The sequence below is a fragment of the Camarhynchus parvulus genome, chromosome 12 (genome assembly GCF_901933205.1).
Source record: "Camarhynchus parvulus chromosome 12, STF_HiC, whole genome shotgun sequence".
Classification (NCBI taxonomy): domain Eukaryota; kingdom Metazoa; phylum Chordata; class Aves; order Passeriformes; family Thraupidae; genus Camarhynchus; species Camarhynchus parvulus.
In genome coordinates this window covers 1,109,347-1,122,362 of record NC_044582.1, presented here as the reverse complement: position 1 = coordinate 1,122,362, position 13,016 = coordinate 1,109,347, and the positions used below count along the sequence as shown (strand labels likewise).

Genomic DNA, 13,016 nt, shown 5'->3' with positions numbered 1-13,016 from the left:
TTGCTGAAGGCTAAGAAAGGAGTGGAAAATAAAAGATGAGGTGTTTTTAAACACACTGAAGTGACTATAAATGTTGCCTTTGGGCTGTTCTGTTCTCACTCTGCAAGAGCACCTGCTGTTTCCTTTTTCAGTTACAAGAGATTTGTTGTTTGAATCAAATTTGATAGTAATGAACATGAACACCTAGGAAGGGTTCCCAGGAGAAGTATTTTCATAGAGATAAAGACCTGTTCTTGAAATATGCTGCCCCTTTTACATCTTTCTGTGTCTTAATAGTGCTGTAAATTCCCAAGAATTGTATTTTTGCTTTTTGTTCTGATATCACAGTGTAACTGAGACCTGCAGAATACAGCATGCCCGAACTCAACTCTTTCCTCATCTGCTGTTTTTCAGGTTATTACCTTAACAGTTGGGAACAGGCCCACAGTCACCAACCCTTTCCCAGTGGTTGAGCCTGCTGTGGTGAAGTTTGTCTGTGCTGTCCCTTCCCGGCTGACTTTGATTCCTGTTTATGGCAGCCCTCAGCTGGATCTCTCCTGCCCTTTGCTCCAGCAGAACAAGCAAATGGTAAGCCTGGGAAGTGGCAGGAGAAGAAGGTGTTCTTACAGCTGAAAAATCAGTGTTTGGAGCTCCATGTGTGAAATAAAGCATCTGAGCTGCTGCACAGAGCAGGCAGTAACTGGAGCTGTGGCCACACTGGTGCCCTTGGGAGCTCCTGCACAGAGTAGGGGGGTCCTGCAGTAAATGGACAAGGGATATGTGTAGATTATCAGGCATAAAGAACTTTGCTGTTCTGTTTTTCTTCCTAACTGGTGTTGTCACATGTTGGCTGCTGAGTAAACCATGTTTTGTCATGTTAATATTCCCAGGCAGATGTAAGTCATCCTCGTTCCCTAAAATGAATCATTTTAAAGAGCTTCTATGTAATAACAGAGAGGAGAAGGAGACTTTTGTGTATTATTAGCCACCTCAGAGCTCACTGGCTTTTCTGGCTCCATTATGTGTCAGCCTACCTTGGTGCACTGCTGTTGCTAATGCATTTCACCAGAGCAACACCAGAATTTTGAGCTTTAACAAACAGCAGTGTTTGTCGTAATTTGTTTGAATTCTAAAAACAATTTTGTTGAGTTGTGGTTCAATTTTGTTGTTGTCGTTTGGGGTTTTTTGTTTGTTTGTTTTGAGGTAATTCACTGGCTAAAAAAACCCCAAACCCATGCTCCAGTAAAACCCCCTTAGAGTTCAGGATTCACAGAATGCTCTGAGTTGGAAGGGACTCATAAGGGTCATGGAGTCCACCTCTCAGTGGCCCATAGAGAACTTGAACCCACCTGGTGTTAGCAGCACCATGCTCTGACCAGCTGGGATAATCTCAGGGCTGTTGGAGCACTTGCACTGATGGCTCCTTTTAATGAACATTCCTCATGTATTGATGTTGTAACAAACCTCTTGGAACTCAACATACGTTTCCCTTGATGATTAAAAAATCCTGTCATATCTGTTCAGTTCAAAATATTCCTTCGTTTTCAGGTCCCTGTTTCCAATTACCGTAATCCAATACTGGCTTTGGCTGCCTATGACCAGCAGGGCAGGAAATTTGATAACTTCAGCTCTCTTAGTGTTGTGTGGGAATCCACAAATAAGGCCATTGCTCGTATTGAGCTGGAGCTGCCAATGGAGCTGACTCTGAAGGAAGAGGACAACGGTCAGAAGAAAATGCACGGTATGAGTGGGTTGAAATGAGCATTTCATTGTTTGAAGGTCAGGATTAAATCTGTTTGGCAATGTCTCATCTTGATTGAAGAAGTTACTGTAATCTGCAGTCATACTTCAGCTTAACATCAATGGGCATTTTTAGTGTGTGCTGTTTAAAGAGAGGAGAAAAAGGAGCCAAGTCCAATGCCTAGAACCTGTCTTGAGAGAGAAAGTTCTTGTCTGATGACAACAATCCTAGAGGAACTGAGTGTGTTTTTCATCTTTGTTGCATTCTAGGCTTGCAAACTGTGGTAGTTGACCGTGAGTTTGGAACTGCTGCCATCTCTGCCACTGCCACTGGGTTCCAGCAGCCCCACCTGAAGGCAGCCAGAGCCAAAATGCCGGTAACAGCCCCTGGGGGGTTTGCCATTTCCCTCTGGTTAATGCCCAGTGTTCTGGTGGCTTTATTTCCTCCACACACAGCACTGTACAAATGAGGCAGCTCCCTGGTGGGGTCTGGTTCATTCTGCAGAAGTTTGATACTGGTTCATGGTTTTCCTGCTTTCCTCTGCACTAGGTGCTGCTATCCATATCAAATCTGTCCAAGTCCTTGGGAGTTTTTTAATCATGTGAGCAAGGGCAATTACTGAGAAGTGTTTCAGTTGGTTTTGTTTCAGTTTAGGGTTTTTTAATGAATTGGTGAATCCTTGCTGCTTGTCCTTCACTAAAGCAGCCATGTGCTTCATGCAGCTGTCACTGGGGAAAGCAAATGGATTATTGCCCCTGCAAAGCTGGGTGGGAAAGTTCTGTATGAGCAAAGCAAAAGCTGACTGATTCCTCATATGGACCATATGTTAGTCTGGGCTCTGACTAATGCTCTCTTTTTTTTTCCTGAGAGTCTCCTCCGTTGTACAATGCCAGCCATAAGCCCAGGCTCTCATTTTACAAGTCATTAGCCACTCCCTGAAATACTTTGTGTGTAGGTACTCAACCTAGGGAAGAAAAACAGCAAAAGGTAGTGATGATGAACAGAGAGGGCAGGTGTAAACAGATGGCAGTTTTCTATTTATATAATTTTTGTAAGCTGAATATAAGGGCAGGTTTCAGCCTGTGGAATAACCTGACATGTGCAATAATTTCTCTTAAAATATTCTGCTTCCTAACTGGAATTCCTATTTAATCTTGTTAAACAAGATTTAAGTGGGTTTGAACTATATGCAGTGCCTTGAAAACAGGCTTGAGGCAATAAGTAAAATATGCAATGAGAGGTTACAGGATTTAACTCAAAGCAGGTAGCAGATGGGCACCAGTAATGTGAAATACCCTGTGAGCCAGGTTCTTCTCAGCATGGCCCAGGTGTGGCATCTGCTTAGTAAATTCTTTGAGAGGTGATCTTTTTTGCCACTTGGTTCTTGACTTTTCTGTGAGGTTTCCACTCTTCTCCTGTTGGGAAGCGTGTTGTAGATGTATTTCCCCTGAAGAATTTGACTACAGCTCAGTGAGAATTACTGCAGAGACACAGTTACTTTGCTGCTGAAGTTATTTGAGATATTTGGTTGTGGGTTGGTTTTTTTTTTCTCTTAAAAATTGAGCTGTAGTGTGGATACTTGATGTTCTACAATCATTTTGTAGTTCACTGTGCTCTGCTTTGTTAAACCAATATTACATATTCTTTCTTACTTTTAGAAATAATTAGTAAAGCAAATGCTCTAAACTTTGCCTTGAATTCAGAGAACACTGGGGTTCTCTCAAGTTCTATTATCTGTGTTTAAATTTGGGAGGACTCTGGTAGCTGTAGATGCCAGTCCTGCTGCACTTTGGGGGCTCATGAGTTGTTTTATTTAAATGAGGTGACCTAGCTGCATTTTTCAAGTCCATCAGCAATGGGCTGCTCTGTTCTGCTTTCAGAGCTGCCCATTCTCCTTTCTTGCAGCCAAAAACAAACAAAAATCTAGTAGATGGGATATTAAGATGTCTTGACTGTTGTTCCATGTTTAAGTGGAACACCCTATTGTGTCATTAGGGAAAGATGACATCCTTTCTACATCAAGGAAATAATTCTGCTAATGAGGTGAAATGGGTACAGAGTAGTGACTTCCTCTAGAAACCTTTTTCCTTTTCTGAGCTAATGTTGTTATGAGTGAGTAATTACACCTGCATTTGGTCCAGTGTTCATGTACTTACATTTAAGGAAGAATTTCTCTTGGTGGCCTGCTAAGAATAATCATGAAAAGATGAGTTAGAGCTAGAAAACTTTGTGTGTTTGCCTTATCATTCTGTATGAATTTAAGCCATGGCTCAGAGTTAATATCCTGTCTGTGCTTGTCAGACATCCTTCACTGATCCTGCAGTCCTGGGCCTTTGTCCTCTGCCTTGGCCAGGGGTGCAGAACAGAGCAGCCCTGAGGATGCCCTTCCCTGTGCAGGATGACTGACTGAGCCCTCTGGATCTTGTGGCCATCTCATCCCTCAGCCTGTGCTCTGAGCTTTGGCTGCCTGCTTTAAACATCCTGCCTGCACACACAGGACTGTGGCAGTGCTGTGCCTCTGCTGTAACTGCTGCCATTGTTCTTGCAGCACGAAGCTGTGCTCCCAGGGCCTGCCACCATTGAACTGATGCTCGTGGAAGATGTGAAGGTGAGCCCCACTGGGCTCTCCATCTACAACCACCCTGACGTCCAGGTGAGGAGTTCTCTGCTGCTTTGCACCTGCAGGGAGGAAAACATCACACATTACAGAAGGTGTGGGAGGAGACAGCTTTACTAGAAAGATACAATCTTAATTCTGGATGCTTTTTGGTTTTGCAGGCAGAACTTCTCATCCAACAAGGTTCCGGATATTTTTTCATTAATACCAGTGTGCCAAATATTGTGAGAGTGACACATGAGGAGACTCAAGGCATTGCTTTGGTGAGTGCAGTGTTTGGGGGTTTTACACCTTTTTGGCAACCAGGTTATTGTTCTGCAGCTTCAGCACTCATGGGCATTTTGCAGCAGGTGTGGATAGAGAGGCAGCAGTTGCATTTTGGATGTGTTTGCCTGTCACAGTTGTGCTTCAGGTGGGGGATCTTTGCACTGGCACTGTCAGGTATAGTCTCAGGTACAGGAAATTGTTTTGTTACAGCTGTGATGCACTTGTGTTCTCTGTATAAGATAAAAGCCAGTTCCAAGTACTTCACCCATTACAACTTTGAAGTAAAATGTTCCTGATTTCACAAACACACCATGAAGAATAACGTGACAGAATTATTCAGAAGCTACACATGAATTGGTTTCCAAAGTAATACTGGAGTATTTGCTGTGGGCCAGTAGTTCTGAAGGCTTCAAATTCTTTAATCCTATAGTGCTGTTTCAGGGTATTTTTTAATCACAGTATTGCATCCTGATATTTTGTGAATGAATATCTACTCAAGAGTTTATTCTGATCTCCATACGAAGTTTCTAGTGCACTTTTCCACTAGAAGATGCCACTGAAGTGCAGGTGTGCTTGACTTCATCAGGCCCAGGATATGAAATCCATTCTGCAGTGGACACCAGTAAAACTGTGTGTTTGCATTGCTGCTTTCATTAGGCAAGAACTTGAAACAAAGGAAGTTGCTCTAAAGAGTGGTTTTTATAAATGTATAATTTACAGATTTGCCTTTTAAGAAGTAATGCTGATAAAGTTAGTGAAATAATGGTAACTAGGGTGGAAATGAGAATATCAAAAGAATTTGTGAAACATTTTGATTGTCTCTATAACTTATAAGTGTGAGGTGGGAATATTTTTTTCAACTAGGCACGGAGGTGAGAAAAAAGTAGAAGAGATGAGGAGATTTTTGTACATAGTACTGTTCAAACTCCTAATAGATTTTAGTCAGGTCTCCCTGATGGGTTTAACTGATGTACATGAGACAGGTTCAGTGCTCTTGTCTGGAATCCAGGAGTGGAGGAGTGACAGCAAGGTAGGCTTTGTGAAGTGTAGGAAGAGATTTAACTGCCTGTCAGATTAAAGGAGAGAAAAGTCCACTTTAAACACATTTTTTTAAAAATGCAGCCCCACACAGATTTGGCAGGTTTGTTAGCTCTGTGTGCTGTGCTTGTGTTAAATCCCAGTAGCAGCCCTGGTTTTCCATGGAAGCAGCAGAATGGCCTGGGAAATCAGCAGGCCCTGTCAGGCTGCTGCCATGGCAGGTACCAGTGCAGGCCATGTTGGCAGAGGATGAGTTGGCAGTAAACTCTTCTGAGAAACTAAATTCAAGTGATCTGGAGCAGTGATTCCCAGACTTTTCAGTGGGGCTGCCAAGGAGGAATTCTGTACCTCTCCCTCTGATTTTGACACAGTACCTTTCCCTCTGGTTTTTCTCTGGGCATGGGTGGGTGGTAGGGGAGAAGAGTGGTCACCAGTGCAATATCCCTGGATACTGGGAGCCACTGCACACCTCATGGGAGAGGAGAACAGCAGGGGTGGCTGAGGCAGGAAGCATTTTAAAAGTTGCAGTAGCCCTGCTTGCCCTTTTCCCTGTTTGCTTTCTCTGGTCTCCCAGCCCAGCTGAGCTCCATTCCAGCTCCCTCCTCTGGCCACATCCCCTGCCCTGCTGCCCATCCCCTGTATCAGACACCCTCTCTGGGAACTGCTGCTGTTCTGGAAGCTGACCTTTATTAAAACTTCACATCCCTTTTTATTTTGAAGCAGAAACAGGAGTAGTGCCCTCACAGAACAAAATGTCAGCTTTCCCCACTGCTCTGCTGCTGACTCCTGTGGTGCTGCTGGGCAGTGCTGAGAGTTCACTGAACTCCTTTGCACTGGGGGGCCTGGCCATCTCCCCTTGTTCAGAGCACACAACAGGACACCCAGCTTCACTGCTGTCCCTGGCCAAAGGGAGGAGAACAGCTGGGATTGTTCTGAGGTCTGTGACAAGGTCAGGGAGTTGCAGGAGAACTGCAGAGCTGATGTGAGCAAGGTGTGAGTGCATGGCCTTGGGAGAGGGGACTTTGGGATGGGTGCTTAGTTCTGAGGGCTTGTGTTTGTGACCAGAGGTCTCTTTCTTCGTTGTTTCATTCTCTTTATCCGCTAAGAGGTGTAACATTCTCTTTCTTTAAAACTAATGGAATAATAGTTTTATTACAGAAACACCTGATCTGTCAGTTGTCTTTTACTTACCAGGATCTACCACCAGCTTTTGGCTGCTCAGATAAAAAGCAGTGACAGTGACAGTAGAGTACAAATCTTACAGGAATATCAATGCTTTACAGGCATAATCATTGTCCTCGATTTTTTTTTTCCTTATCACTTTGGCTTTCACTCTACTAAGAAAAGTTTTGTTGTTCTAAATGATTTGTGTGGTTTTTCTCTTAATGGCGGGAGAGTAACAGGATGCCAGAGTGTTCCAGATGAAGAGCTGTTAATTCACTTGGTGCCTGAGGGCTGTTTGCACTAGCTCAGTAGCATGATACTTTTTACATCCGTTTTACAGCTTGATTTTATTTTGGTGGAAGAATTCTCTGTGTCTAAGCTTGGAGATTTCTGCATTCAACTGCTTCTGCCATGAAAGTGGTACAAATTTTATCCTCTGAACAACAGAAAAGAAGTGCTATAATGCAGTTTTCTTTTGGCATTGCAGGTGCAGCCTCTGCTCCCAGGATCAGTGACTGTAATGATTCATGACCTGTGTCTGGCTTTCCCTGCCCCAGCTGAAGCTGAAATTCATGTATCTGATATTCAGGAATTGTACGTGCGAGTTGTTGACAAGGTCAGTGCCTTGGAAGCAGCATTAGGAGCTGATCCAGCCTGCCCTGACTCCCTGGGCTGGTCCTGAACACACAGATCAGACATGGACAAGATGCTACAACAGAGAAACAACTACAACCTCCCTGTGTCTCTGTTCCTCCCTCCCAGATTTATTCCTTTAGGTTATAAGTGTCTCACAGTATCAGGTATCTGTTCATGTTCTGTGTGGCAGCAATCTCAACTTTTGCATTTACACAGCCATATTAATCCATAATTTATATGGACATGCTCATTTACATTTCCTCCTGTTTAAAATGCATGTGAGCAATTCTTTTAGGAGTAGGTTTTGCCCCAAGGTCATTTTCCATATGTCAGGTTTTAAAACTTAACAAAAAAAAGTCCAGCTCATTGCTCTTGCCTGCTTGGGTGCGCCTTAAACAAAAGAAGTGTTGATATTTCTGGATGTTTTAATTATGCCCTTGCCAGCTGAAGGACCTGAGTTCATTCATTTCATCTGACACTAACTCTAGCTGGCAGGGATTAGTCTTTAAAATTAGTGCTAGTCTAACCTTGGGGCTCTATCTCCACTACCCTACTACAAGTGTAATACAAAATAAAATGAAAATGTTTATGCTAATAAATAAGAGTGGTTTGAATGCAGAATGACTGGATGTGTCTGTTTCAGGTGGAGATAGGAAAAACAGTTAAGGCTTATGTCAGAGTTCTGGATGATTCTAAGAAACCTTTTCCAGCAAAATACTTCCCAGTCATGGATCTCAGTCTCAGAGCAGCATCTCAGCTTGTCTCACTTGTGTAAGTTAATGGATTTTTAAAATTAATCTGCAATTAAGAATTGGCAAAAAATGAATAAAGGTATTAGGTTAAAGACACAGTAATACACAATGGCTGAGATTCTATTTACGTTATTTTTGTGAAGTCTTAATTGCCTGGTAAAAGGTTAAAGATTATTATTTTTGAGGGGAATTGCCTGAACTAACAGCCTGAATGTTGCTGGCTGATGAAAGAGACTGCATTCCTCCAGTGTGATGACTGATGAAGCTTTGTGCATCTTGGAAGCAGTGACTTGGCAAATAGTGTCAGGTCAAGAGTGCTGTGCCAAGGCACATCTGATGTTATCAAACTCACTGTGTCTGTTACTTGTTTCATTTCCATTTCAGGTATTTAATGTTACAATAAAGCACAGGTTGCAAAGAGCCATCATGTGTAGAAATGTGATAATTTCCTTAACTTTGCTTCAGACAGAGTCACTTAGCCTGTGGTAAAACTGCTGGGCACTAAATGAGTCCTTTGCTTTGCTATTTGTAATTTACTCAGTAATTTATTATGTCTTTAATGGATTTCTTTGCAGCCCCCTGAGGGAGGCTCTGGATGAGCACACTGCTGCTTTCCTGGTGCGTGGGATGACCATTGGGCAGACGAGCCTGATGGCAGCTGTGGCTGACAGAAGAGGACAGAGAATCAACTCTGCTCCACAGCAGATTGAAGTAAATCATTTCAGATAAGATACATGCACAAAGAAAGTCTGTGCTACAATGGAAGAGGAATACATAAATTATGGTTACAGTATGATAATCAATTTGCCATAAAATTCATTCTGTCTGGAAGCTGACCTAATGCCAGTCAGATTTCAGTGTTGTTTAACTGCAGATGATGAGTTAATTTTCTGCATGCTCAATTTACTGTGATTAAGCAACTAAAGACTCAGTTGTACACTTGTACACTTGTACTGTTTTGTGGCATAATTTATCTGACTGAAGGATCCTGAACAGAGATATTCATCTTTCTGGTTTTAGGTCTTTGCCCCATTTAGACTACTGCCAAGGAAAGTGACCCTAATTATTGGGGCCATGATTCAGGTGAGGCATCTTCTTACCTATTTTCTTAACTTTGTAATTTCTGTTGTAAAATGAATCTTCATAACTGGATTTTCAGCAGTAGATACTCAACTTGACATTTATCTGTTTTCACACTGAATGGACTGACAGGATTGGTGGAGAGGGACTTTGGGAAGGGCCTGGAGTGACAGGACAGAGGGAGTAGTTTCAACCCCTGTGCAGGGCAGGGTCACATGGGATATTGGGAAACCATTGATGCCTGTGAGGGTGGGCAGGCCCTGGCCCAGGATGCCCAGAGCAGCTGTGGCTGCCCCTGGACCCCTGGAAGTGTCCAAGGCCAGGCTGGACAGGGCTTGGAGCAGCCTGGGACAGTGGAAGGTGTCCCTGCCCATGGAACAAGATGAATTTTGAGGTCCCTCCCAGCCCAACCCATTGTGTTTCTGTGATAAATACTCCATGAACAGTGTCATTGTTGAGCCAGCTCCTGGTTTGCTCTATTGCTGGATCAAAGGATTTGTGTTTGCTTTTGTCAATTGAGTGTCAGCTTTTCTGGTGTTAAACACCAGCACAGCATGAGTAAATCTGCCAGCTCCATGAAGTTAGGCATAGTGAGTTTGTTGTACACACTGAAACACAGAGCAGAGCTCTGCACCAGGGTGCTGAGGAGAAGGACAGGTAAAGCTTGCTGAAACTTTCTGGAGGGGAGGTGGCATCAGCCTGTGACACTCTGTGGGGCACAGGGTTCACCTGTGTGCTCAGCTCACACATTTCCCAGGCTGACATGCTGCTGGGACCAGGGGGAATAGTCCTGGAGCTGTCCTGGGAAGGTGCAGGCAGCAGTGAAGTCACTGTGGCACTGAGCAGGGAGGGTGTGCCCTGTAGTGGTGACCAGAAGAACTATCTGAAGGGTTCATGTGCTGTTCTGTGTGCTGTTCTGACAGATCACTGCTGAGGGAGGCCCCCAGCCTCTCTCCAACGTCATTTTCTCCATTGACAACGAGCACATTGCAGCAGTGAACAGCTCTGGGCTGATCAGAGCAGTGGCCATTGGCACTGGGGTGGTGACAGGAGTGCTGCAGGCTGTTGATGCAGAGACAGAGAAGCTTGTGGCCGTGTCCCAGGTAATGTTTGTGGTGCTTTTGGGGGGCTGACAGGGTCTCTCTGACTCATGGCTTTGGCTCTGAAAGAGGGCACAGAGTCTTTGTGCATGAGCAGTGTTACCTCGTGCACTTCTCTGGTTTCCTGAAGATGAAAGCTCAGAGTTCCTTCTCCCTGGCCTGTGAACTACACAGGTACTGGCACAGTGGTACTTTGAACAGGTAGGTAAATCTTGCTGTGCCTTAAACCAGAGTCCCACAGATAACCAGGGGGGCTTTTTGACCAGCCTGGTGTCTTCAGGATTGGTTAGGTTCAGGATTGGTGCATCTAGAAAAGCCCCTCTAAAGAAGCCTTTCCAGCACAGCAGAAGGTTGTCCTTGTCTGCATGCCCTCTTAGATCAGGAGGATGCAGAAGGCAGCTGTTGCTGAAAAAAACACACATTGTCTCCTAAGCTGCAGCAGCCTGTATAGAACCCTGTCACCCCTTGTTGTGGTCTGAAACCATCTGTGAGGTGCAAGCAGTGAATCCCTGATATTCCCTCAGAATCTGTGTCCTTAGATTTTCCTGCAGCTGAGTGTGAGGGAGGTGGGCAGGCCTGCAAGGGAGCACAAGTCCTTGGGACTTGCATGAGACTCAGAGGAACAGAACTTGGGCCAGATCTTATGACTTCTTCCTTTGAGCTCAGGGCAGCACAGCTGCTGTGAACCACAAAGCTCTGCTGCTTGAAAGGTGTCAGCACAGTCCAGGAAGACACAAAGTGAGTTTTTAAAAAATAAAATATCAAGAAATCTGTGCTTTTTAATGTATGAACAGCGCTCTGCCCTAATGGTGTGACAGGAGGCGAAGTGAACTTGAAAGGTCAATCTGCTGCCCAGTGAGGTCCAGGTCTGACCTTTCCTCCCCAGTATATAGCAGGAATAAAATCAGGAATGCCTGGATATATGTAGAGGAGATATCAGAGTTCAGACATCATTCTTTTATTCTCAGTTGTCTCATTTAGTGCTCTACAATCCTCATTTCATTCTAAGTCCTCTCCATTTCTTCCTTTACCCCTGGGTTTCTTCATCCCTCTTCTTCTTCCTCTCCCTGTGATCTTGTGTGCCGCTGTCTCTCACCTCTCTGCTCCAACATTCATGCCATCAGTAATTTTGAGCAGATTTTTTTTTCAATTTAGGGGCATTTTTAAATGCTTATCCATCAAAATTTAATCCTTTTTATTTTTTACAGTCCTATTGAATTTGTCCATCTGTATTTCCTCTGACAAGTCATGCTAATCACACAGCAACAGTCATTAGATAATGGCAAAATAGTGGCTGTAGAGCCTGAAAGTGAAATCTGGTTTCTGTTTGACACATGCTTAGAGTGTCTTCCCTTCCTCCTTCCCAGGACAAGGTGGAAGTTGAGGTAGTACAGCTGACAGCTGTGAGAATTCGGGCACCCATCACACGAATGAAAGCTGGTACTCAGGTGAGCTGGTTTGGGATTGGCTTTTGTCCCTTCATGTGTTGGAACTGCAGCTGTGCTCATTGCTGTCACATTGTGTGCTGACAGCACTGCAGCTCTGGGAGGAACCATTTTCTTCATGAGAGACCCTATCTCTTGATCAGTGAATTTTAAGTTTAATTCTCTCTGCTGTGGGCAGGTGTTTGGTTTGCATGCTGTCATTACCTAAGCAGGCTGGTTTCTCTCTTTCCAGATGCCAGTTTATGTCATGGGCATCACCAGCACTCAGACTCCTTTCTCCTTTGGCAATGCTGTGCCGGGGCTAACGTTCCACTGGTTTGTCACCAAGAGGGACACTCTGGATGTCAGGACAAGGCACAGTGAGGTAAAGTGTGTGTGTGTGTAGTGCATGTGTGTGCAGCTCTGGAAAGGAAACAGCCACATCAGGGCAATGCAGGGAATATTGCTGCCCCCAGTGCCTCAAAACCCAGGATCAGTTGTCAGCACCTCGGTGCCAATGTCTGGGCTTTCCATGAGTCCAACTTTAATCCCTTTCTCCTGTCCAAGGCTGCTTTTCAGCTTCCTGCCAACTACAACTTTGCAGTGGATGTTTATGGCAGAGTAAAGGGGAGAACAGGCCTGAAAGTTGTAGTGAAGGTCCTGGATGCTGCAGCCAACCAGTTCCACAACATGGCAAGAGAACTGTCTGATGAAATCCAGATTCAGGTAGGATGATTTTCTACACGGTTCAAGTTGAAGTATCTCCTTCAGAAGTGGACTGAAGTCTGTCTTTGAAATCAGGAATTTGAAATGCAGGAGTAGTTCCAGCTTTGGTTTATCTTTGAGCCCTTACTCTTGTTTGTATAATGTTCCTCATTGGGGCTCATTCAGTTCATAGTTTCATGGGGGCAGGGGAGTCTAAAGTAACTCAGGTGAATATGGGGTTCCCAACACCTTTTCCCTTGAGAAATCTTCTGTTTTCATGCTGAAGAAAATTCCTGAACTTACTACAGACCAGTTTAGCCATAGCCCTGGGAATAAATTCTCTCAGAATAACTTGTAGAAGATACTGGCTCTCCTATTCTGGAATATTCATGTTCAGTTGTCTTGTTTTACCATATATATTATACAAGAGAAGACAGAATGTTACAGCTCTGTTCGTGTTTGTTTGTTTATTTTGAAGATTAAATAAATAAAGTAAATTACTGTCTGCACACA

The 13,016-nt window shown here is 44.1% G+C and overlaps 1 protein-coding gene across 1 annotated transcript in view; it reads left to right on the top strand.

The window, feature by feature from the left end:
* NUP210 (nucleoporin 210) overlaps nt 1-13,016 on the top strand; it is a 49,628-nt gene that overhangs the window by 24,014 nt on the left and 12,598 nt on the right. The window contains exons 16-28 of the mRNA XM_030956655.1: nt 394-567; nt 1,528-1,720; nt 1,990-2,096; nt 4,269-4,373; nt 4,499-4,600; nt 7,294-7,422; nt 8,086-8,213; nt 8,770-8,905; nt 9,215-9,277; nt 10,198-10,377; nt 11,742-11,822; nt 12,052-12,183; nt 12,366-12,524. Of these exons, the coding sequence (XP_030812515.1) occupies nt 394-567; nt 1,528-1,720; nt 1,990-2,096; nt 4,269-4,373; nt 4,499-4,600; nt 7,294-7,422; nt 8,086-8,213; nt 8,770-8,905; nt 9,215-9,277; nt 10,198-10,377; nt 11,742-11,822; nt 12,052-12,183; nt 12,366-12,524 (1,689 nt within the window). The remainder of the gene's footprint in view (nt 1-393; nt 568-1,527; nt 1,721-1,989; nt 2,097-4,268; nt 4,374-4,498; nt 4,601-7,293; nt 7,423-8,085; nt 8,214-8,769; nt 8,906-9,214; nt 9,278-10,197; nt 10,378-11,741; nt 11,823-12,051; nt 12,184-12,365; nt 12,525-13,016) is intronic.